The following is a 21,962-nucleotide window of genomic DNA, read 5'->3' on the forward strand; positions in this document are numbered from 1 at the left end:
CGGCCCTGCTCCGCCTCTGCCCCGCTTTCCGGGAGCGGTCCCCAGAGCAGCGCCGGGGCTGGGAGCAGGGCCGGGCGGCGGAGGCGGCCCTCGCCGCGCCGCGGCCATGGAGCCCAACCAGCTGCGCCTCTCCGCGGCCGTGAGTGGGGCCGGGAGGGAGGGACGGAGGGGGCCTGGCAGAGACGGGCGGGGACAGGCCCGGCGGAGGCCGCGGCCTCCATGGCGGCGGGACCGGGGCGGGTGGAGGGGCCCGGCGGTGCCCGCGCGGGGAAGGGCCGAGCCGCCCTCCCCGGGCGACGGGCTGGCAGCCGGGGGGTCGTGCCTGTGCCCCGCTCCGGCGACGGAGGACGGGTCAGGCGAGCAGGGACAGCGCTGGGCCACTTGGGGGAAAGCAAGCGAGAAAGAATGGCATCAGAAGCTGCGTGCGACCCACAGCGGCCGGTGTTCGGTTTCTCCGTGGAGCTCCCCAGTACTCCTCGATGTCATGGTCTGCTGTGACCTACCTTTTACTCCTACTTTTTCTCTCATAGCTATAATAAAGGGGCAGTATCTTGTGAGTGTGTTTTCCCATTGTTAGGGCCGTTCACTATACAGTATATGCAGGCACTCCTTGTAATTAGTTTTACAAGGAAGAATAGGTTTGAAGCTAGTTGTACTTATTTTCAGGTTTTTTCCCCCAAGTGGGAGTGGCAAAGCTTCATAGACAACATCAAGGTGAGAGGAGCATGTTGCAGTGAAGCATTCTGACTTTCCACACAGCATCCTTTTATCCATCCAGGATGGCTCCTCAAGTCCTGTTATAGATCCTGTGCTTCCTTCAGACCCTCCCCAAATAGTTAGTACTAAAAACGAGCACTGGGGCCTGTTCTGGGCCACATCTGGGCTGTGAGCAGACACGACCACAGACCTTTGTGCTGGGCAGATAAAGGGAAGGATGGGAGTGATGATTATGAGGGCAGTGGCAAGACTAGGCCCGAAGTCAGGAGCCACACGTTGGAAATATTTTATGGGACAACTTTGCCTTTTTTTCTTCTTTTTGACTGTCATCTTGTGTTCAGCCACATGTTGTGGTCAGGAGTCAACATGAACTGTGATGTGTCCATTTCACCAGTGTGTGTTTACTCCATTGGAGAGGCTTAAAGGAGGTGCCTTCTCTGGATGCAAATAAGTGCTGTAAATGCAGTGCTGGGCAGTTTGTAGTGTCCTGTATTGACATCAAGAGTCGTTATGTCAGTCTGAGGTCAGTTACATGCAACGTTCATACATATACAGTGTTTTGTGGGGGTTTTAGGAGCCCAGAGTTAAGTGGACTTTGTTCTGTCTCCAGTTGTTGCATTATTAAATAATCCAAGATGTTTGGATTACTTAAGTGTGAGCTAAATGTACCCCAAAGCATATTTGCACTTGTTTTAATTTCATAGTTTCAGTTTGTTTTGTTCTTTGGGAATAAAAAATTCAAAGTTGGTGCAACAGCAAAATACACTGTACCATTTAAGTTACATAGTTTTCAGGTTCATGTTTTGATAAAATACTTGGTATTTGTATTAATAATTTACTAGAAGCATTCTGAATCTGACAAATTACATCAAAGCAAAGTTTATATTTAAGGGTTTATTAAATAGAGAAAGTAGTTATTTTAAATTTTGTTGATGGTTATGCATGTCCATGTCTAAATCTTCTAGGTTGGGCACAAAGCTTTGATATCTGCTCCTCTTTTGCTACAGTTAAATATTAAACACATTTTCCTTATTTGGGAATGTTGTCTGGCTTTTTTTGGTGTGTGCAGAAGGGGAGAAATCTGCCATAAAGTTTTATGGTATTAGGTAGGTGTCTGTTCACATTGTCCTTCCAAAATGGCAAGATTCATTTACGGATGAGATTCTTTGATGGAGTTCATGAAATGAACTAGGTATGTTTTACCAAAAGTCAGGTCACCATCCTAAGGTGCTATCATCCTAAGGTGTTGGGTTAGAAATCATTTAGTCCCAGTCTCTCCAGTGTGGTCCAGCACTGCACCAGTGCAGTACCTATCCATCCTGCTGTTGCCTTCAATGGAGGAGTAATCTAGAAGTGTCAGGACATCAGACATGAGTTGTGTTCTTTTTCATTCTGAATTTATCTCTGAGGTATTGTAGTGATTCAGAGGAATGTCTGAAGCTGTGAAGAGCTTTCCTGTTGGAAGAGCAGCCTAGTCCTTAGTCATACCTGCTTTATATTCCCAGTCAGCTTTACAAAAGGCAGTCATCAACTTCTGAGAGCCCTGCAGTATGACTCTGTTGGAGCAGCTTTTCTTGCATCTTTTTTTCTTTTTATGTGAATCATTCCCAGAATCACCTGAGAGCTGATTACTGAGGATGTCTACTTCTTTCCTGGGGTACATCATCCAAGGGCAACGGCTTTGTGAAAATCTCCTTTCATTTGAGCTTTCCTCTTCTTGGTTGTTTCAGTACTTCATCTGTCTAATGCTTTCATGCTCGTGGTGTTGGCTGGGACTTTCTTCCCATTTGCGTGTGAAGGAAGGTCTTGATGTTCATTTGGGAAGCATTGCTAATGCCATTTAAAACATGCCCGGATTAGCATGATATTTTTTAAATTTATAGGCCAAGTATAAATATATTTGATGCATACTCATAGAGTGCTCAGACTTTTCTAAAGACCACATAAGCTTCATTAACAAAAGTAGTGACATGCCGGCTACTAGAACCAGCTAGCTATGAGACTACATCGTTGCTGCTTTTTTACTAGTGCATGAGGACCATTTATAGCAGACATCTGCTGCACTTGTTTGTTTGGTTTGGGGTTTTGTTTTGCTTTGGGGGGGTTGTTTGGGTTTTTTGTTTGTTTCTGTTTTGTTTAGTAATGGACAATTTTTATGTCTCCTGGGAAACAGAAGGCAGTTCAGAAAAAGGTTCTGATTTGCTTTTGCTCAAATATATATGTATAGAAGAGTTACGTGTTCTTCAGAAGCATCCAGAAGAGCGGGAGGAACATTACAGTATTTTTATTATTAATAATAATAATAATTTTTAATAATAATAACAATAAATTTAAAAAAATCTTTAAAACAGTTCTTCACTGTCAGTTTGAGAAGATAGTGTTTTACATACTGTGCACGATACAGACCAGGTGTTGGTGTCAGTAGAGGATACAGCTGACTCTTCAGCGTGGCATTTCTGCGAGGCATTTGCATCAAGAGAAGGCACCTCATCAAAATCATCCTGAGGAGTTTTTTTCAGGTTTTGTTTTTCTCAGCTTTTTGGCTGAGGAGGAATATGATTGTAGGCAATGTAAGAATCAGCTCAATCAAATGTGCTTGTTTTCTAACCCATTGTCTTTTCTTACCCCCAGTCTCACTTAGCAAGATACTTAGGTAGTGTGTGCTGAACCTTTCCACATGTAGATAAATTAATAACCATCCCTCTTGTTTTTACCTCAGTTGTGTAAAAGCTTGTTTGGAGTCGGTGCTGGTTTATGCAGTTCCCATCTCTGGCTGCTCTCTCCTTGTGGTGCCCCTTCAGCTGGCTGGTGTAGGTTGTGGGGACTCGGGATGAGCTGTAGGGAAACTTACCTGGGTTAAAAGAATCTTTTTTTGCATAGGTTCCTGTGTAACTTGGATGAGTTGTTTGATCTGGTTCATGTGTACTTTCACAACTGTAACCGAGCACTTGGAAGGAAGGTACCAGAGTAGGAGTGAGGGAGAGGAGATGGGATGTACTTAAGCCATTGCTTCTTCTGAAGGAATTGAACATGGAACTGTGCCTTGAAAAATGGAGGTGATAGATCTGGGCATCAGTCAGTGCTTGGTCATTTGAAAGCATTATGATATGGATATTTTGGTTTTCTTATGTGGGTTAATTTGACATTGTAGTCCCAAAGTGTGTGGAAAAGGTTTCATTTTCTGGTAGGAATGTTGTGCTGCTGAGGTGATACATTCCTGCAAGCATATTGTTGTTTTATATTGTAGTTATTCTTTCAATCTGATTTCCAGCTACCAGTGTAAGATCTTATGATCTAAAATGCTATATCACAGCCCAAGAAACTTTTATTCCCATTTTTCTTCATTTATAATGTGGGAATATCACTTGCTGTCCTCCAGCCCCCTTAAAGACTAACTCCTTGGGAAAATATTCACCTTTCTCTTATGTAAGGAACATTGTTCAGAAAACAAAAACTCAAGGTATTTATCATACTTGTAGTTTTCTGCATCTATGTGAAGATTAAATATGAGGACATGTGCATATAAATTATTTACAAGGTGATCTATTTTATAAAGTGATCTTTCTTTGCCCTGTATTATATGGAATATTCCACAGACAAAATTCCATTGTCTGTGGAATTTTGTTTGCCTTACACATGTGAGAACTTGCGCTTGTTCTCTTGCTCTCTGTCTTTCTCTCTTTTATTTATGCATGATGGACAGTACTGATTTGTAATTATGCCATATCCATATTACATTAGCAGATATATTGACTGGTCTATTATTTTCAGGCACATGGCCATGGAGGCTATGATTCTGATTTTAGTGATGAGGAGAGTGGAGAGAAGTCTCTGCAAAAGACTAAAAGGTAATGTAGTACAGAATTAACACTTTGCATTATGTATTTTGTACAAATGGCCTCTTAGTGTGCATAGAAGATGATGCTGTTGTATGTAAGGTCTGGTGTTGAAATGGTTTTTAAAAAATCAATCTCTTTGATTTCTGCATCTCCTCACCTCCAGCTTGCCAAAGCTTGTAATCTCCTAGGGGCAGCTGATTAAGATCTGTTCTGCCATCTCCATCTGGTGTATATTTGCCCCTCAGTTCTTGGAGCAGAGTGTTTTGTTTTTCTAAGCATTAGTATCCACTGCTGGGTTTTGGCAGCACTGTTCGCACCACTGTGATCCATCAGGACAAATGGAACTGCTAGGAGAGCAAGGCAAAACAGGCCAAGTGGTAGCAGGCTTTGTAGATACAAAACACATAGAGATATAAAGTGGAGAACTGATGCTACTTCTTTAATTTGTGGTGAGACCTGGGAATCGCTAAATTGTGTTGTGATGAATCCTTGAAATGTACTTGCACATCTCTTATTTGAGATGACCTTGGCCAATACTTGCAGTGGTTTGCACAGTTAGTGACCTGGAATTTTGTAGTCTGATCTTACGGTATTGTAAAGATTTGTATTTATTTATGTATTTATTTTGCTTTTATATTTTAATTCCTTGACACTTTCTGCACCATACTTAACATTTGGCCTACATTTTGCAGATACTTTCCTTACTTTTTCCTGTCTCTCCCTTGCTCTTTTATTGGACTTTATTTAAGAGGACTTTCTGGAAACTTTCCTAGGACTCTTGCGTATTTTTCCTTTATAGAAGAATTGAAAGAATGAGTTTTGTAGTGTCTGATTGCATTCTGGGGAAAAAAAAAATCATGTTTTAATCTTTGGAATAGTAGCCATTGTGCTATTTCATATATTTTATAGATATAGCTGTTCTCCATTAAAATAGTGACTGGTTTTGTTCGGATTTCATTTTCTTTAAATGCCATTGCGCATTCTACCATTCCACTTTCTAGGTGGAATATTAACTAACCATCAGGAGCCTTTCAAAAATACCATCATTATCCTTGTTCTGGCACACCACTGCTGATTCCCAGTAGGGCTCTTATGTGGGTTCCTTTTCTTGCTCTATCATGGTCTTTATTTTCACTGTAAGGAAAATAGCTGTCTTAAATTCTCTCCAAATTGCTGTTTTATAGAGCCTCCTTATGGGAATTTTGTGCTTTTGAGTAAATTATACCCTAAGTTTCCAGAGTCCTATATTCCATAGCTAGAAACAAATTCCCTGGCTTGCTTTCTTCAGGTTTCTGATTTCCATTCTTTCTGCCCACTGATAGTTATGGAAAAATCTCTTCTTCACCTAAGTTCATGAATGAAATCTACTAAATTTAGTAAAAACTAAATTTACTAGCTAAAATATATATATTTTTATTTTTATTATTGTTGAACTCTAACAGTAATTTTAGCTGCCTACTGACAAGTACAGTTCACAACATGGTAATTGACTTTTAAATTTGTGATTCTTGTGATTGCACTACAAGAGGCAGAACTGTTTAATGAGGTGTTGAGACATTGGCATGAAAGGGTGGAATATGGTTACTGCCAATCACTCATTCAGTGAGTGCACTGTCCTTCCTGTTCCTACTTTGCTGTGTAGCTGAGATTTGTAAAGGACTTTCGATGTCAGAGTGAAACTGAGGAATCTTCCAGGTTTTTTCATTGCAGTTCTATAGTGATAATATTAATAAAAACAAATATTAAAAATTGCTGGTTTAAGCAATTGCCTCTAAATGCCTACTGGAAGCAAATGCCTTTCTGATTTGGTTCTGCTAATGAGGTGAAGTCCAAGCTGGCTTTGGTTCTGAAGTTTCATTTTATTCTTGTAGAAAATAGCAATATAACAGTTTCTGTTTCTCAAGATAGTGCAAAGTTTGGCATATGAAAATTTTATTGCTTATAAAAAGTTTTTGACTATCTTTTCTTCCTTTTTCCCACCTACTTTTAGAATAGAGGAGGATGCCCTTCTGATAAAGCCATTCCAGAAAGCAAAACAAGGCAGTGTGGTCCACAGACAATTTGCAGCTGAAGAATGTGATAGGTATCTTTTACATATTGCTTTTGTGAAACATTTTCCTCCTAATGGAAAGATAGTATTCACTGAAACATGTTTGTTATTAACAGGGAAGAAGCAAGAAAAAGAAGATTTCACATGATATCAATGGATGCTGTATCCTTCTGTTTCATTTTTCAAGTTTGAAGATGGAGCACAGGTTATCCATTATGGTAAAATACTGGGATTTCTCAGTTATCACATCAAGTGACAGTGGCGCACCAGATACTGAGTGATTCTTCAGAGGAGCTTCTTTTTGCTGTTGAGATAAAAGTTAATTGAAAACCTTTCTAAGAAGCCATATAAAGTTTTTATTTGTGAAGACACTTTCTGAATAAGTTATTACATATTCGGCTCAAATTATGGTACAAAATGTGTTTCAAATTATGTTTCTGAGGCCAAAATGTTCTAAGAAGCATTTAATATTTTTCCATGATTTTCATTTCCAAACCAAATCATGCAACTTTTATTTATATGTTGCTGGTAAAAATGTAATAAATTATTTCATTTTAGTAGCCAGACTGTTTTTATAATAGAAGAGCACAAACCTGTTTTAAACCAAAACTGCAGTACAAAGAAGCTGTTGTTTAAATCACAGCTGAAAAAATTAACCAAGTTTCTGTGTATATGCATACAGAACATCTTTGATAGAGAAAGACAGTTTTATAAATGATGAATGAGGTTTTAAAGATGAAATTGCCTTGAATTCCTGTATTTGGAAATTAGCTTCTATGAGAGGTTATTAAGTAAAAGTTGCTATTTGGGTTGCATTAATTCCACTCCTTTTTTTTTGAAATTACTGAACTGTTTGTGAGAAGAAAAGTCTTTCTCTTATTAAAAACATTTAGGTTGGGGTTTTTTTAGTTTTAAGCTATGGTAAAAGGAAATAAGTTCTGAAACAATCCTTAATTGCTTTATTCAGTATGAAAGACATAAAAAGTTTGTGCATGACTACATTTTATACTATGGCGGCAAAATAGAGGATTTCCGACGATCTGGGTGAGAACCATTAGCAAACTTTCCCCTCCTGACCCCAAAGCTCTCCTGTTATGTAAAGGGGATAAGTGTATATTATAGCTTTGGGGGCAGAGATGATGTAGCTGTGTATCAAATTACTAATTGTTTTGGTCACAAATGGTAACTACAGTAATTGGAAATACCCAAACACAAAATTGCCTCGTTTCATTTTGTTTCCATATTTTTAGAGAAGAGCTTACCATGAGCTGAATTATTCTTGTTTTGTTATGTAAAAGGAAAGATGACAGGTGATCATTAATGGAGGGTACATTGAGAAATATCTGTCAGTACCTTCAAAATAACAGTCTGAAATACCTCTGAAATGTGCAGAATTGCCATCCATTGTCCAGAATAATGATAACTTCTTTAGAGCTATCTATAACTGCCTTTTAACATCACTGTCTTCAACAAAGAGTATAAAAAGTGTTTTCAGACAGGGTCAAGTCATCCACAATTTCAGTGGCTGTTTTCCACCATGAGTTTTTTTATTTGTGAACAGGTATGCCAGGGAATACATTTTTGATAGTTTTATTTCATAGCTATGTATTCCTTTATGCTGTGAGGTAGAGATCAGAACTGTAAAATATTGATGCTTACCAAATGATTATTTGATGGATTTTCATTTTAATGTTACATTGTACTTAAAAAAGGTGTGTCCTTTTATAGAGCAAATGACAAGACGGATCATGATGTTATTAGAGAAAACCATAGATTCCTGTGGAATGAAGAAGATGAAGCAGACATGAATTGGTACCTGAAACTATTATAGGATATGTTATTTTTAGATCACTTGTACTAAATTTGTTATTTCCCCTACTAATTAAGAATTACTGTGCATACTTAGTGATCACTCTTTGATCTTTGATGCATTAGAAAATGAAAGACCATTAGAAGATCTTTCATATTGTAGTATTGCTCAAATGCCAACATGAATTGATGACAGAAAGAACTAATAAATAATAGTGATTCTCTGAGATCCAAACGACTGTTCAAAAACTCTGAAGAAAGCAGAGTTTGAAAAAATACTGTTTAGTATGTACTGTGAATTTATTTTATTTTTCCTGTTTTATGGGAATTACTCCTTAATTTAATGAGCGTGTATCTGTTGTATTTCTAGGTCTACAACTTATGTCCTTTTGATGAAACAACTTGTCTTTGTCTTGCTAATGTCATTACAATATAAAGTGAAATGTGTTGTCTTCTGCATTTAATAAAAAATAATACTTTTTTGTTTTAGGGAGAAGAGGCTTGCAAAGAAGTATTATGATAAATTGTACAAAGAATACTGTATAGCAGATCTCAGCAGATACAAAGAGAATAAGGTATCTTTCATTAGTGTAAATAATCTTGGGTTTTGAAGTATACCCTTTTTAAAAATTGCCTTATGATTGTGGATATGTTGTAAAACCAGAATGTTAGTACCCCTCCCATAGAAAGGGAGTTGTGAGAATTTGTCGAGTCACTTAATAAGCAGCAGCAGTTTGAATCCAAGCATTGTTACTGCCTCAAAAATGTGCTTCTGTGGGAATAGGAACATTTCTGTCAGATGATGTTTTATGAAGAGGTACATTGTGTGTGAAAGGCAGAAAGTGCAAAGGGGTTAAAGAAAGAAGGCTAGAGAGGTTGCTCGGAGAGGCGCAGTAGATGAGGCTTAAAAACCCATGGAATGTTACTGTTAAAAAAAAGTCTAAAAGAGTTTTGTACTTGAATGCTGGCAGAAACAATTTTGGAAAAGTCTATTCTAAAACAGCATCTTTTGCTAGTTGTTCTTTTCTGTTTGTGGAAGCAGGATTTGTATGTGCCTTGTAAATAAATAGAATTTCTTAAGAGAAACAGCCCAATTCCAGCACCAGGTTTTCTTCTTAAACGGAACAGCCTTTATTTTTTCTGAGTTTTTGGCTGACTAACTTCTTAGTGAAAGAATACACACTAATCTTCTATTGTGATTTTCCAAAGACTGGTGCTGAACTCAGATGCATCTTGGTGTTCTTAGCACATAGTAACCCAGCCTATATAGTTCTTTTAGACTATTTATGGTATTGAAAATTACATTCACTGGTAAATATTTGCAAGGACTGGGCTTAGCTCTATTAGGAAGAAAATATGGCAGTCATCTAAAGACAATTGGGACAGTAAAATGCAAAAATTTAATTAAAATTAACAAAAACTAAAATGCTGAAGATGCCTTCCCTCCTTTTTTTGAGTAAATTTGATTTTATTTTTCTGTAGCTATTTCATATCCCCCCAGCTGATTTCCCTCGAGCATGCTTACAGATTTTGTTTCTCTCACTACTGTGCCAAGTTTCCATATGTTTGCTGTCTTTTGTGGGAAACTGTTTTGCCCCAGATTCTTTTTTTTTTTTTTCTTTTTGTGTTGTGTTGTGTGAACAGTATTTCCCTGTCAGACTTCAAGTGTGTCTGTCCTAACTTTGAGGTCACTCTCAGTTCCCATTTATGCTCCTAAGTTATTACCTATATTTTTGGAATTGCCATGTCAGCATAACTGCTGTGTCATGCAATTTGTAAAATATTTATGCTTTCTTTCCTCAAATACGTTCTGATCATATGAAAGTCCTTTTTTAGATATTCTTAGAAAAACAGAAAAAAAATGAGATTTTTCTCAATGACTGATTTATCCATGCCTATGTTTGGTACAGAAGGATTTCAAAGCAGGCTTTTTTCTTCAAAGTCTTAAATAAGCTGCTCATCCCGTTCGTACTGATGGAATACAGTCTGTGCTTTCAGATTTTTCCTGCCTTAATTTTTTTCTGAATTTCCAGAAACTGGAAGTTGGATATCTTTAGCCCCCCTGCCTTCTGTTTTGCAGTGCTGGTGCTATGAGAGGTGCAGGGTAGATAATAAGCTTCTCAGCTAGTCAGCCTTTTGCATGATAGTTGTTGATGCTTTACATGTTGATGCTTCATCTTGATATAAGAAAGAAATTTTTTATAGTGAGAACATTTGGTTGCTGGAACAACCTCCCCAGTGGCACAGTGGAATCCCCATTGCTGGAGGTTTTTCAGATGCAGTTGCCCAGGGTGATAGATAATCTCATCTGGGCTCCCTTCCCCATGGAAGGTTGAACCTGGTAGTCTGTTGAGGTGCCTTCCAACCTGGGCTGTTCTTTGACTCTGTGATTCTATAGTGTGCTAGTTGCTGTCAAAGCGAAGTTGGAGGTCAGTTTTCTGTGATGTTTTAAATATATATATTGCACAGATTGAGACTTGCACGTATGTGCTCATCTGTCTTTTCACAGCTGTAAATGTTCCACTCCTAGCCACAATCTTCTAGTCAGGTAATTTTTCTAAAGATCTCTGCATAGAGATTGCAGCTCAGATCTCTTTAGTTCTGAAGTAAACCATTGTTTTGTGAAGGACTGGATAAATGGTAAGGGGCAGTTTCATGGGAGAGTCTATTTTGAGAATCCAAAAAATAAGCAGAACCACCTTCTCAAAGACTGAAGCTCAGGAGAAGACAGTAAAAAGCCCCAAGACAAACAAACCCGAAAGGCCACAGCCACATTCCAGTTGCTGGTCCAGACTGTTTTACTCACTCACACACATGGCTGTGCAGACACACACATGCACACACACACACACACGGCTGGGACTCCCCTGCTCTCATCCCTAGAGATTCACAGGTGCTCTCACATCCAGAGCTGGAGACCTACTCATCCTCCTTGTTCTGTGGCCACTTCACCTACCACCAGTCTGGCTTGGTCTTCACTGGTGTTTCCTTTAATCAGAAATGCCAGTGTGAACCTCTGGTGTGACACTACTAAGAGACAGTGGAAGAGTGTTCTGACAGCTCTTGCTTGTGATGGGTCTGTTATTCCTTACATTTTCCCTAGAGAAGAATTTTCTAGGTCAAGGTTCTCTTTAAACCTTCAGTGCATCTTGTCTGCAAACTTTGAGGCTGATAAATGACTGTATTGTCAGATAGTTCAGTTCTAATGTCAGCTTTGCAGTGCAGCACAGGAGGGTGTTCTGCATTTAAGTTTTATTTGGTATGCACTGGATTGGAAAAGTTCCCTTTGTTGTCTTATTTTCCTAGAGAAATTCTTATTTGCTGTCTCTGTGCTTTGTTTTGTAGCTTAACAGATTGGAAGTGTCTCCTATTTGCTAAGAAATGAAATCTGTTTGACACCTGGTCAATAAATAAAATAAATTCTATTCTTTTGGTTTTATTTCCAGATTTCTAGGCCAACTTGTCTTCCACTTGGAAATGTTAATATGTTTGCTTCTGTAATTGTTTTTCAGCATGGAGGACTTTCTGTAAAAATAAAAATATTCCAAGTATTTTTATAAATAAAATACCACTCTGGTGAGCAGAGGCAAAGAGACATTTTTAATTAAAAGAGAAAAAATTAAATTTTCTTGACCAGAATTAAATGCATGAACCATGTGCAGGACATCAATCAACTGAAATTACTCTTTACATTGCTTAATATGTTGACTATTCACAACTCAATTTTGGTTCTTAACAGTTTGGATTTAGATGGCGACATGAGAAAGAAGTAATTTCAGGAAAAGGTAATGCTGTCTTTCATTTTATATTACATTTCTTCCTGATGCTTCTCTTGCTTTTTGAAATAATTTTGTGTGATAATATTTGACAGTACTGGTAAGTTTATCAGTCCAGGTGAGTTTATCAGGTAAGTTTATAATGTACAATAAATTGACTTGTCTTCCAGCTTTGCTGTTTTATGCCACATAGGTTTAGACTGCACACTCATCTGCACATATTAAAATTAAAGAAGCATATAGTTTATTTTCACAAGGTCAGTTTTGTAATGAACACCACCATAATGCATTTGGTGTAGATGTAGAATTTAATGGATGGGCTTTTTAGATGCTTTTTCTCCAGTAGTTTTGCTACCTCATTAGCCTTTGATACCTGTAATTGAAATCTCTCGGTAGTCCTCCTCAGGAAATAATTTATTGATTAACAGTTTCTACAGTGCTGTTGTGGAAAACGTTAACTTTTAAATTAAAGTTTCTTGTGTGGTACCTATTTTAGGCTAAATTGGTTTTGAAAGCTTCAGTAGGAATGGTTATCATGTCTCCCAATCCTGTCTCTAAATCAGTAGCTTAATTCTGGGTGTGAAGTCTTACCAGTGTGTTACTGGGACTTTGCACAGTGGTCCTTGTTCCATGGCTGAGGTGCTTGGGCTTCTTCAACTTGCTGAAAAAGCAAGAAAAGGAGGTGAATGAGGTATTGCTGTTCCTGGGGGTGGATCCCCATATACATGTGGTTTTCAGAAGTCACATGCCAGGAAATTGCATGGAGTTGTACTGTTGATCAATATCACTCGGTTACAGTTTAATAAACAGCTGTGTTCTGTAAACACCTCTATTGTAATATATTTCAAAAAGTTAGAAATGCATTTATGATCTTTAAAAAATTAAGTATTTCACAGCAGAAAGTGTGAACATTAATGGTGGGGTTTTTTAAACTGTAAAGATTAAGCCTCTAAAGGTAGTTGTAGTCATGTGTTGCATTCAGCACTACAGATTATATTAATGGATAGTTACATTTGATACAATTACATGCTTTATTGAATACTTTAACAAGATAATTAAAGTAAACGAGAAGTAAATTATTTTTATGTCTTCGTGAGGAAAAAAATTTATAGCTTTGTAAAATGTGGTATTCCATATTTTAAAATGTGGGAGAAAGTGCAGAATTACATATTTCAAGCTTTTTAATGGAATCCTAATGAAAAGTGAGCAATTGGAATAGAAGAGTGGATAAATCCTCTCTTTCACCACTGGGGGGTGCGAGAACCCAGCCCTCTCGGGGGTGTCGGACGCACTCTCCGAGTGTGGTTCCAAACCTTTAAAAAAAGCTGTGGGTCTTTTATGCTATTTTAAAATATAAATCAGCCATATAAATTGCTTTAATGAAATGTAATAACACATCGATTCCTACCTGTCTGATAATTAGCATTAGCATTGTATGTACTTATTGTATGTGCTGATGGAGCTGTGTCTGTATAGTGGCGATGAGAACCACTGCCGGCGCGCTGTGCTAACGTTTGGGGGTGGTAACAAGGGAACGCAGGAATGGAGTACTCACATTTGATGGCTTTGCATTTGATGGCTGTCTTTGCCTGGTCATGAAGAAGAAGAGCTAGGATAAGTGAAAGAAGAGGTGTCACTTGTATTACTAATTGTGAATGCCGAATTATTTCATTGGCTTCTTTTCTTTCCACTCTTTGCCATAAGTGTTTTGAAAGGTCATATAGCAGATTGCTGTGACACAGGGTACTGATAGGCATACCTTACATGTGTATTAATACCTTAATGTGTATTAATTTGAAACCTGCTTTTTAGTGAGAGTTTTGGGGTTTTTTTTTTACTTCAAATGTTTGCATTCCAAGTGGTGTTTCATTACAGAACTGAAGTATCTGAGGACACTGCCAATCCATTAGTTAGCCGCTTAGGCAGAATCTTCTGAGGTTAATCGTTCACCAACAGTCCTGCTTGTGAGCCTATTAATACACATCCTTTCTGCCTGCTCTGCATACAAATCAGTCTTCTGCAAAGGGAATACATGTATCTTTATTACTCCGATATTGGGACTTCAGTGGTGTAAACAAAATTGATTATGTGCAAATTTGTTTTAAAATCAGTGTTGCTTTTCACGTAATGAACCAAAGGAAGATTTTCAAGCTGATGTAGCATTTCTGACAAAGTTGGATTTCCTTTTCTTAAAACGAAGGTATTTATGGATAGTCACTAGAATACAAATTGTATCAGGTACACTAGTTATGTAAAAACATGTAGGCATCTTCATATTGTATGAACATGATACTTTGAATGGTTTGATGTCATTAAAGATACATGTCTGAATCACAACTTCTGATCCATCCTCTGCTAAGTAAGTAATTTAGGGTATATAGGATGTATCCTAGTGACACTCATTTTTTCTGAGTTCACTATTAGGCTCATTATTTCATAATGTACACACCTTCATCCATACATTTCAAAACACAGTTATGTTTTTTTCTTTGCAAATAGGCAATATTGGACAAGTATGATTGATTGCTTTGTTGTTCCCTGTTATTGTTTCCTTAATCTAGATGTTATTTTTAGATTTGTGGGGTTCTTTTATTTGAAAGAAACGGAGAACAAAAAGCAAAAACTGAGCAGAACCGGAAATAACAACCCCAAATCTATTAATGTTAATCATTGAACCACGGTTTGCTGGTTTTGACTCTTTACAGGTCAGTTTTCCTGTGGAAATAAACACTGTGATGAGGAAGAAGGCCTGAAGAGCTGGGAGGTGAATTTTGGTTATGTTGAACATGGCGAAAAGAGGAATGCACTTGTGAAATTGAGTAAGTCAGCCCTTCAAGGATTTGTACACTTGAGAGAAGACAAGTATCTTGTACTTTGAATGCTATTGAGTGAGACCCAATGATAATAATATGAATTCATGGCAAATGCTGAATAGGAGATCATTTTGTTAATCATAGATGGTCGTATGATGCTCTTGATTTAGGGAGAACAGCTGTTATCATTATATATGACTATGTTGTTACAGGTTGAGCACTTGATTCTGTATAATTGGCATGTCATAAAATTAGAATAATTGGCTGTAAGCTGTTTCATATAGAAGCATTTCTAGTTTTAATGGACAATACTGCATTGCAAGGAGAATTTCGGCAGTCATTGCTCGTTCAGTTTCTTGGCTTAGAAGTCCTTAGGGCTTTGGACCAGACAACTTCTTGCATACTTTTAGCTCTATTGATTTTATTTCAAATATTTGTGTTTTCTTACAAAAGTTCGCTCTTTGAATAATTTTCTTTTCAATTCTTACATCTCGACTGGGATTCTCTAATTCAGTATTGTGTACATTATGATATGTTCATCAGATAATTAAACTCAGCACAGTTTATACAGTTACTTTGTGTAAAATGAGTGAATAGTGGGGGTTTTTTTCCTTTTGTGCACAGGACAATCCATGTGGGAACACTTGGTCTCTGACAAAGCTCTAAGAGACTTACGGGTCTTCAGTATAATTGCAGAACAATTTGATGTGTCCACAAGGATCCATAAATGGGATGCCTGTACATGATAAGCGCTGATACTTCTTTAATGAAGAGTTGCCAGTGCTAAACTTGTGATCTTCCTTCACATTTAGTATAAAGTCTGGGATTGTACTGAAGACTTTCATCATGTATTTTTTCAATCCTGGCTGCAATTACATTGTAACTAGTGTTTTGAAGGAAAAGCTACTGATATTGAAAGATCTAGGTCTAACTAGTTTTGTAGTTTTGTTAATTATGTTTATCAAATTCTTGGCTGCAGCATTCTCTTTTTCTCTATTTCAGGACTATGTCCAGAATGTTCCCACAAACTAAACTTCCATCACCGGTAATGAAATATTTCGAAAATAATGGGGACTGAATTATTGATAAGTTGCAATTATGATGAACAGCACCTTGGGGCAAAACTTCAGTGAGATGATTATGAACTTCATTTATCCTGAAATAGCATAAATATTCTGGGGTTCTTATAAAGCCACTGTTAAGGGTTAAGATACTGTGGTAATAACAGCACAGAACCCCTCAGACTGGAAAAATTCCATCCCTACCACCACAGAAGTTTCATTTGCTTAACTTCAGCCTGGTGATTGATTATTTTTCTTATCTTGTGTTTCTATAGCCCTTTTCTTTTTAACTGAATCATTTACCAGACACATTTACCAGTTTAACTACTGGTATGTGTCTGAAAAAATGACAACTGTTTGACTGAATTAAATACTTCAGATTTACTGTTGCATTAGAAGTACATATAATAGAGAAGGTGTACATTCATCTCTTTTAAAGGAGGAAAGAAGTCAAAACACGCAAGAAAAGAGGCACAGCTGTACAGAGCTCTAAAGAGCCAAAAAGTAAGAAGACAAAATTATCTCGTTCAGCAAAAAAGAAGTCCAAGAAAAAGACCCATAAAGGTAAATTGAAACTTTAAAACTTCAATTATTAAAATACTCAGGTCAGTCGAACCTTAGTTTTGCTATAGCTGCATAGATGTAGACATATAATTATGTATAAATATAGATAAATACATTTAGTTATACATACAGTTATGTAACTTCCTGGACTGTAACACAGGTAGTCAGAAACGTAAATTTCCTAGGTAAAATTTCCTAGATGCAGAAAAAAGATAAATTTCTTATCTTTAACAGAGAAGGACAGCCTTTTGAAAAGTATGCACTGCAAGGGAAGTTTGTCCAAGCATTGGATTTTGCATGCTAGAAAGGGTTGTGAAGTATTTCATTCCATGAGGCTTTTGGGTTGAAAGCATTTTGAAAATGTTAGATAACCTTTTTACACCACAGATCTTGGGTTGACGTAATTAGGCTCAAACTGATGACCTGTGCACTCATGCAAAAAAAATCCTTTTATTTCAGTGTTTGCTTGCTCTCTTTGAATGTGGTGTGTGCACGTGTTTAGAGTAATATATTGTGATAAAAATATCTTTGTATACAATTTAAGATAATGGATAAAACCAAGAGAAGCTGACTGGTTTTTTTTCTATTTTTCTTTACAGATCAGGTTTCTTCAGATGATTCAGGTAATTCTGATAAAGGTTAAGAATATCCTTTATGTTTTTGTAATAAGGTGTATAATTTCATAGGCAGTTGTCATTGATCTTCGTTTTATTAGCTGTTTTAATATTTTATAAGATAAGAATGCTGTCTGAAACAGAAGTAGGAAGGTTTGAATGAATTACTTACATATATTGGAGAACAAGTGTAGGGAATTTCAAGAAGGAAATAGTTTAATCAAAAAATAAAAATGTGGGCAGATAACAGAATGGAAATAATCAAAAGAATGAGAGGTCAGGCTGTTCTAAAAAAGAGTAGAGGGTGTAAAAATAGGTACATTGTTAATAATTTCATGCTGTGTAGTCTATACTGTGTAAAGATAGTACTTTTCTGATACAAAAACTGCTACATTTTCCTTCAGGGAATTATACTGATGTGTACTCTGCTCAAAAAAAAAAAAAAAATTAAATAAATCCTAGGCTTTAATTAATGTCTTTTCCAGCTACCACCTGTAGTACCTCAGAGACCTACTTGTTGCAGGTGGATGCATTCAGTGACTTCTTGGACATTGGTTGTTTCTGTATCTCAGTGATTGCACTCTCCAGTTTCTTTTTTGGTGAAACAGGCCCCATGTCCTGGTCATGCCAGTTCTTGCTGCAGACTGTCTAGAAGTGATTGACTGTTTTCACTGATTTCTCTACTCTACTCTATTTTTTTAAGAATGTTCTCACCCCCTAGGCTTTCCCAGTTAGATACAGGAAGACCTGAAGCAGTTTTCTAATGACTTGGACCATGCACAAAGTCTTTGTTTTATCAGGAAACTTACTGGAAGATTGAGAGGGGGTGGTTTCTGATATGAGTTGTCACCCTGTGTACTAATTTGAAAGAGTTACGCAGCAATCCATATTTTCTTACACTTTCACTGATAAGTCACCATTGATAAGAACAATCATTTCAGTAAGGTAATTGATTACTATCATAAATGGAAAATGAATTGTAATTTTGAGTTTGTGGTTATTTAATTTTAAGAAAAAAAATGCTATGTTGCTGTTGTGTCAAGATCAGTGTTTTGATGATTGTTGTTACTGTTTAACCAAAACATTAGTTCGTGATACCTAAGAATCTTTTTGATGCTACATTGATTAACATTGCAAAACATTTTCATTTTCGCTTTATGCAAAGTTAAGTGTTCTGTTTATTCTCATGGTTGCTATTAAACATTGCTTCTAGCAATATACCATCTAATTAAAAAAAGATAAAATAATTTAAAATTTATTTCATAAGCATTTTAAATTTTTCAACAGATTCTGATAACAGCAATGCAGAAGATGGTCCTTCAGAAGCTGACTTTTGGAAAGGTCCTCTACGAGAGGCAGATGAAAAATCACGGTTAGTTTGAAATAGTGGACGTGCAGCTTCTGAAACGTATGGTGTCCATTGAGAACTGCAAAGGCAGAGATGTCCCAAATGTTTCAATTATTCAGACATAAAAGGTTATGTCAAATCTCTTTCTGTGTAGTGAACTTAAAATTGTGTTTTTAAAGAGGAGACATACGCAGCTCTTGAGGAAAACCTTTGTTAAGCCACTATCATACCACTGCTGCCTTACCCCCTACTATACCATTAATTATCTTAGCAGCAGGTCCCAAGAGTCAGCTCACACAGGGAAAGGTGGAAGGGTATTGGAAAGTAGGGAGTAAGTCAAAATTATCTATATCTTCTGCAATTCTAATCAGAAGTTTGCTAAAGCTTTTTCATACAAAGATTATCTCCTAGGTACAAATCCAAAGCAGAACTGTCTGACTTTTATTTTTTGTTCTTGTTACAGGGAAGAGGAGTTTGATGAGTATTTTCAAGACTTATTTCTCTAAAACTTGCAGTTGATGTAGGCTGATTTTCTTCATGAGTTGTCAAGATGGAAGTCTGGAAATCCAGTCATAATCTTCCAGAGACTGCGCTCTGCCTGCATACCTTTTCTACAGTCACTCTTATGGACCATTTGGGTAGATTGTCTTTGTACAAGGCTTCAAATCTAAAAACTTTCTGTTTCTTGTAGTAGGCTGCATACTCTTGAAACAAGAGAAGTAATTTTTTCAGTTCTGTGCAAAAGATATATGGCACCCAAACTTAAACAAGAATATAGTTTCTTGACATTACAACATGGAAGTTCACTGCTTTTATTTTATCTCGAACTTCAGTTATTGCCACATTTTTGTAAAGGAACATTTTGTAAGATTCTGTGAGTAGTTTAAAGCCATACACTTTAATATATTTATCCTTTAAATTTATTAAAGAGGAATAAGTAGCCTTAAATTTATTGGTCATGTTGACTTCAATACTTGGGTATTAGTCGCTGTAAGTATTTTCAGATGCTATTGGAGAAGTTCAGATTTTGTCAAATATGTGTTCTACTTGAATTAAGTAAACCATATCTGAAATGTCTCTCCTACTCCTTTAAAAAGTTCAGTTTATTGTGACTTTCTTTTAAATTTTAGTTGTAATGCGATGTGTCTTGAAATTCCACTTCAACAAACTTGGTTGGTTGGTGAAATTTTCGATGTAAAAAATAATGTGTGGCTTTCTACTAGAGATGCACGTGACTTTAATGTTATCTGTGGCTTCTCCTTTCCGTTGATTGAATGTTAATCCTTCTTTCATGTGTAATCCTAAATATACAAATAAAGCATGTATATTGCTTGAGAAACTTTCTGGATTCATTTTGTTCTTCAAGTTGCCACACATCTTTAAACATTCATTCAGTCATGTTTCCAAAGAAACAGTCTGCACATTAATAGGTAGCATGCCTATATTTTTTCTGCCTGGTGAAAATTACTTTGGATACAAAGGTCAGACTTTTTAAATTAAGTTTTCATGTTAATCTGAGGAAAGTTAATGTTGTATAAAATGTATTTTTGATAAGTACTTCTCACTGTAGATATATTTATAGAAAGTATTTCTAGTAAGTATTTGATGTGGACAATGTAACAGCAAAGATGGTTTTAGCGTACTTATGAACATCTTACATGCACTTATATGAATGTTGAGAACTCTATTTACAAGTATTACTTAACATAATTACATTTTAAACAGTTTGTACTTACATAATAGATGACCGTACAAGGACATATTTAGGGCGTCCTTGAGTAAGAAATAAACGTATCCTTGCATGAAGGCTTCTTTAGGTAAGAAGGTGGATTTAAAAGTTAATTCTCTGTCATCTTGCAAGCTTGGCTGAGAGTCAAATCCAATCTGCAGCAATCTGCTTAAACGTGTGCAACTTGCCCAAAGGGGCTTTTGTTGACTGCGTTGCTATATTTGTTGCTTCAAGTATCATATATTAAGTATGTGTTCTGAGTAACTAGTTTCTCTTCGGGTCTTTAAAATACAGTTATAAAAAGTTAGACTATACATATTAAATACATAATTTAATACAGTTTGAATAAAATTACATTGTAAAACAACCTTGAAATAGTTTTCTTTAGTAGCGGCTTTTAATACAGACAGTAACATGATAACCAGTTTTATGTCATAACTTTGCATAAAATATTTGACACATTTATAAGTCAGAATGTTGTGTTTGGAGTTTTTTTGTGGATTCCTCTAATTTTGAGTGATAAATGTACACAATATCTGTTCATTCATGCTAAGACCATTCTTAGAAAGGTTTATGTAGAGCAAATTTCTCATTCTCCCTTCCGTGTGGATGCGGAAGGTCCTCCAGAGGAAAAAAGTGTGAGTCTGCTTTGTTTAAGGGGGAGGGAAAGTGGCAGGATTGAATTTGCATGTTGAATTTCTCTATTGCGGGAGTTGCATTTGACATCCATCTCATTAGACTTGAAACTGGTTCCAGTGAATACTCAGATCTGTGCCTAACATACTGGCCATTTGCCTTCCTCCATCCGCGGGAGGAGCTGGCTGCCCGAGTGGAAGGTATGGAGTGGACTCATTCCAAAGGTTTAGGGAGGGAGATCAATGTTCATGAAGAGCTAATTTGTGTGCAGTCTGTCTTCTTGGTTGTAGAAAGACAGATAATGGGACTATTGATGGGCTTTACTTCTGCTTTCCTCTCCCTCAGAAGATTAAGTTGGTGTCAGTTAATTGGTTTTCAAATACTTTAATTTATTGCATTTTGCAAGAGATGCGTTGGGAGTACATGAGCCTTTTAAAATGCCCTTGAATGCAGATCCTGCTGTAGATACACTGGTGTAGGTATCTGAGTAAACTCTTACTCGTGTGTAAAGTATGATGCTTGTGATCTGCTATTTTAGATTTTTACAATAAAAGCTGGTCAGTTTAGGAACTGTGGGAGAGCCATTTGCATATGATCAAAAGGCTGCGATGGCTACAATGTACAGATTTATCATTGGTAATTTTGGAAAAAATACAGTGTACCATGGGCCTGCTTTTTATAGACAAGAGTGAGGGAATTGTGTTGTGCATTCCTAAAGTGAAAGAGATGTTTTACTCCAGAACTTTATATAATATTGAGGATGAAGGAAAATGACAGAATTACAGATTAAGGAAATACACATAATATATAAATCTAAATACCCAAGTTACGAATATCGCAATTTTTAGTTTGAGTTGTACATACTAGATTTCATTCAGTAATTTCATATAAGATCTGTCAAAATTATTTATTTTTTTCTGGACAGTGTGTAGAAGTTACATATTTTAATAAAAATACTGTATATAAATTGAGTGACATGAAAAAATACCTAGAGCACACAGTTAAC

General features: G+C 36.7%; 1 protein-coding gene across 3 annotated transcripts; it reads left to right on the forward strand.

The window, feature by feature from the left end:
• The first annotated feature begins 11 nt into the window (after positions 1-11).
• LOC121660048 (protein FRA10AC1) lies at positions 12-19,930 on the forward strand. Of its 3 annotated transcripts, none has more exons than XM_042018986.1 (14): positions 12-139; positions 4,489-4,565; positions 6,547-6,639; positions 6,723-6,768; positions 7,574-7,650; positions 8,335-8,418; positions 8,906-8,990; positions 12,155-12,200; positions 14,897-15,010; positions 16,007-16,049; positions 16,505-16,629; positions 17,229-17,252; positions 18,531-18,615; positions 19,055-19,930. In XM_042018986.1, the coding sequence occupies exons 1-14, from the start codon at positions 107-109 to the stop codon at positions 19,095-19,097; spliced, it is 975 nt and encodes a 324-aa protein (XP_041874920.1). In that variant the 5' UTR covers positions 12-106; the 3' UTR covers positions 19,098-19,930. The 3 variants fall into 3 exon arrangements, with proteins under 3 accessions (XP_041874920.1, XP_041874921.1, XP_041874919.1); XM_042018987.1 differs by lacking the exon at positions 12-139 and adding an exon at positions 191-487; XM_042018985.1 differs by lacking the exon at positions 12-139 and adding an exon at positions 541-714.
• Positions 19,931-21,962: the final 2,032 nt, after the last annotated feature.

The sequence above is a fragment of the Corvus kubaryi genome, unplaced genomic scaffold (assembly GCF_017639235.1).
Source record: "Corvus kubaryi isolate FWS band 111438036 unplaced genomic scaffold, C.kubaryi_AGA036_p1.0 138, whole genome shotgun sequence".
Taxonomy (NCBI): domain Eukaryota; kingdom Metazoa; phylum Chordata; class Aves; order Passeriformes; family Corvidae; genus Corvus; species Corvus kubaryi.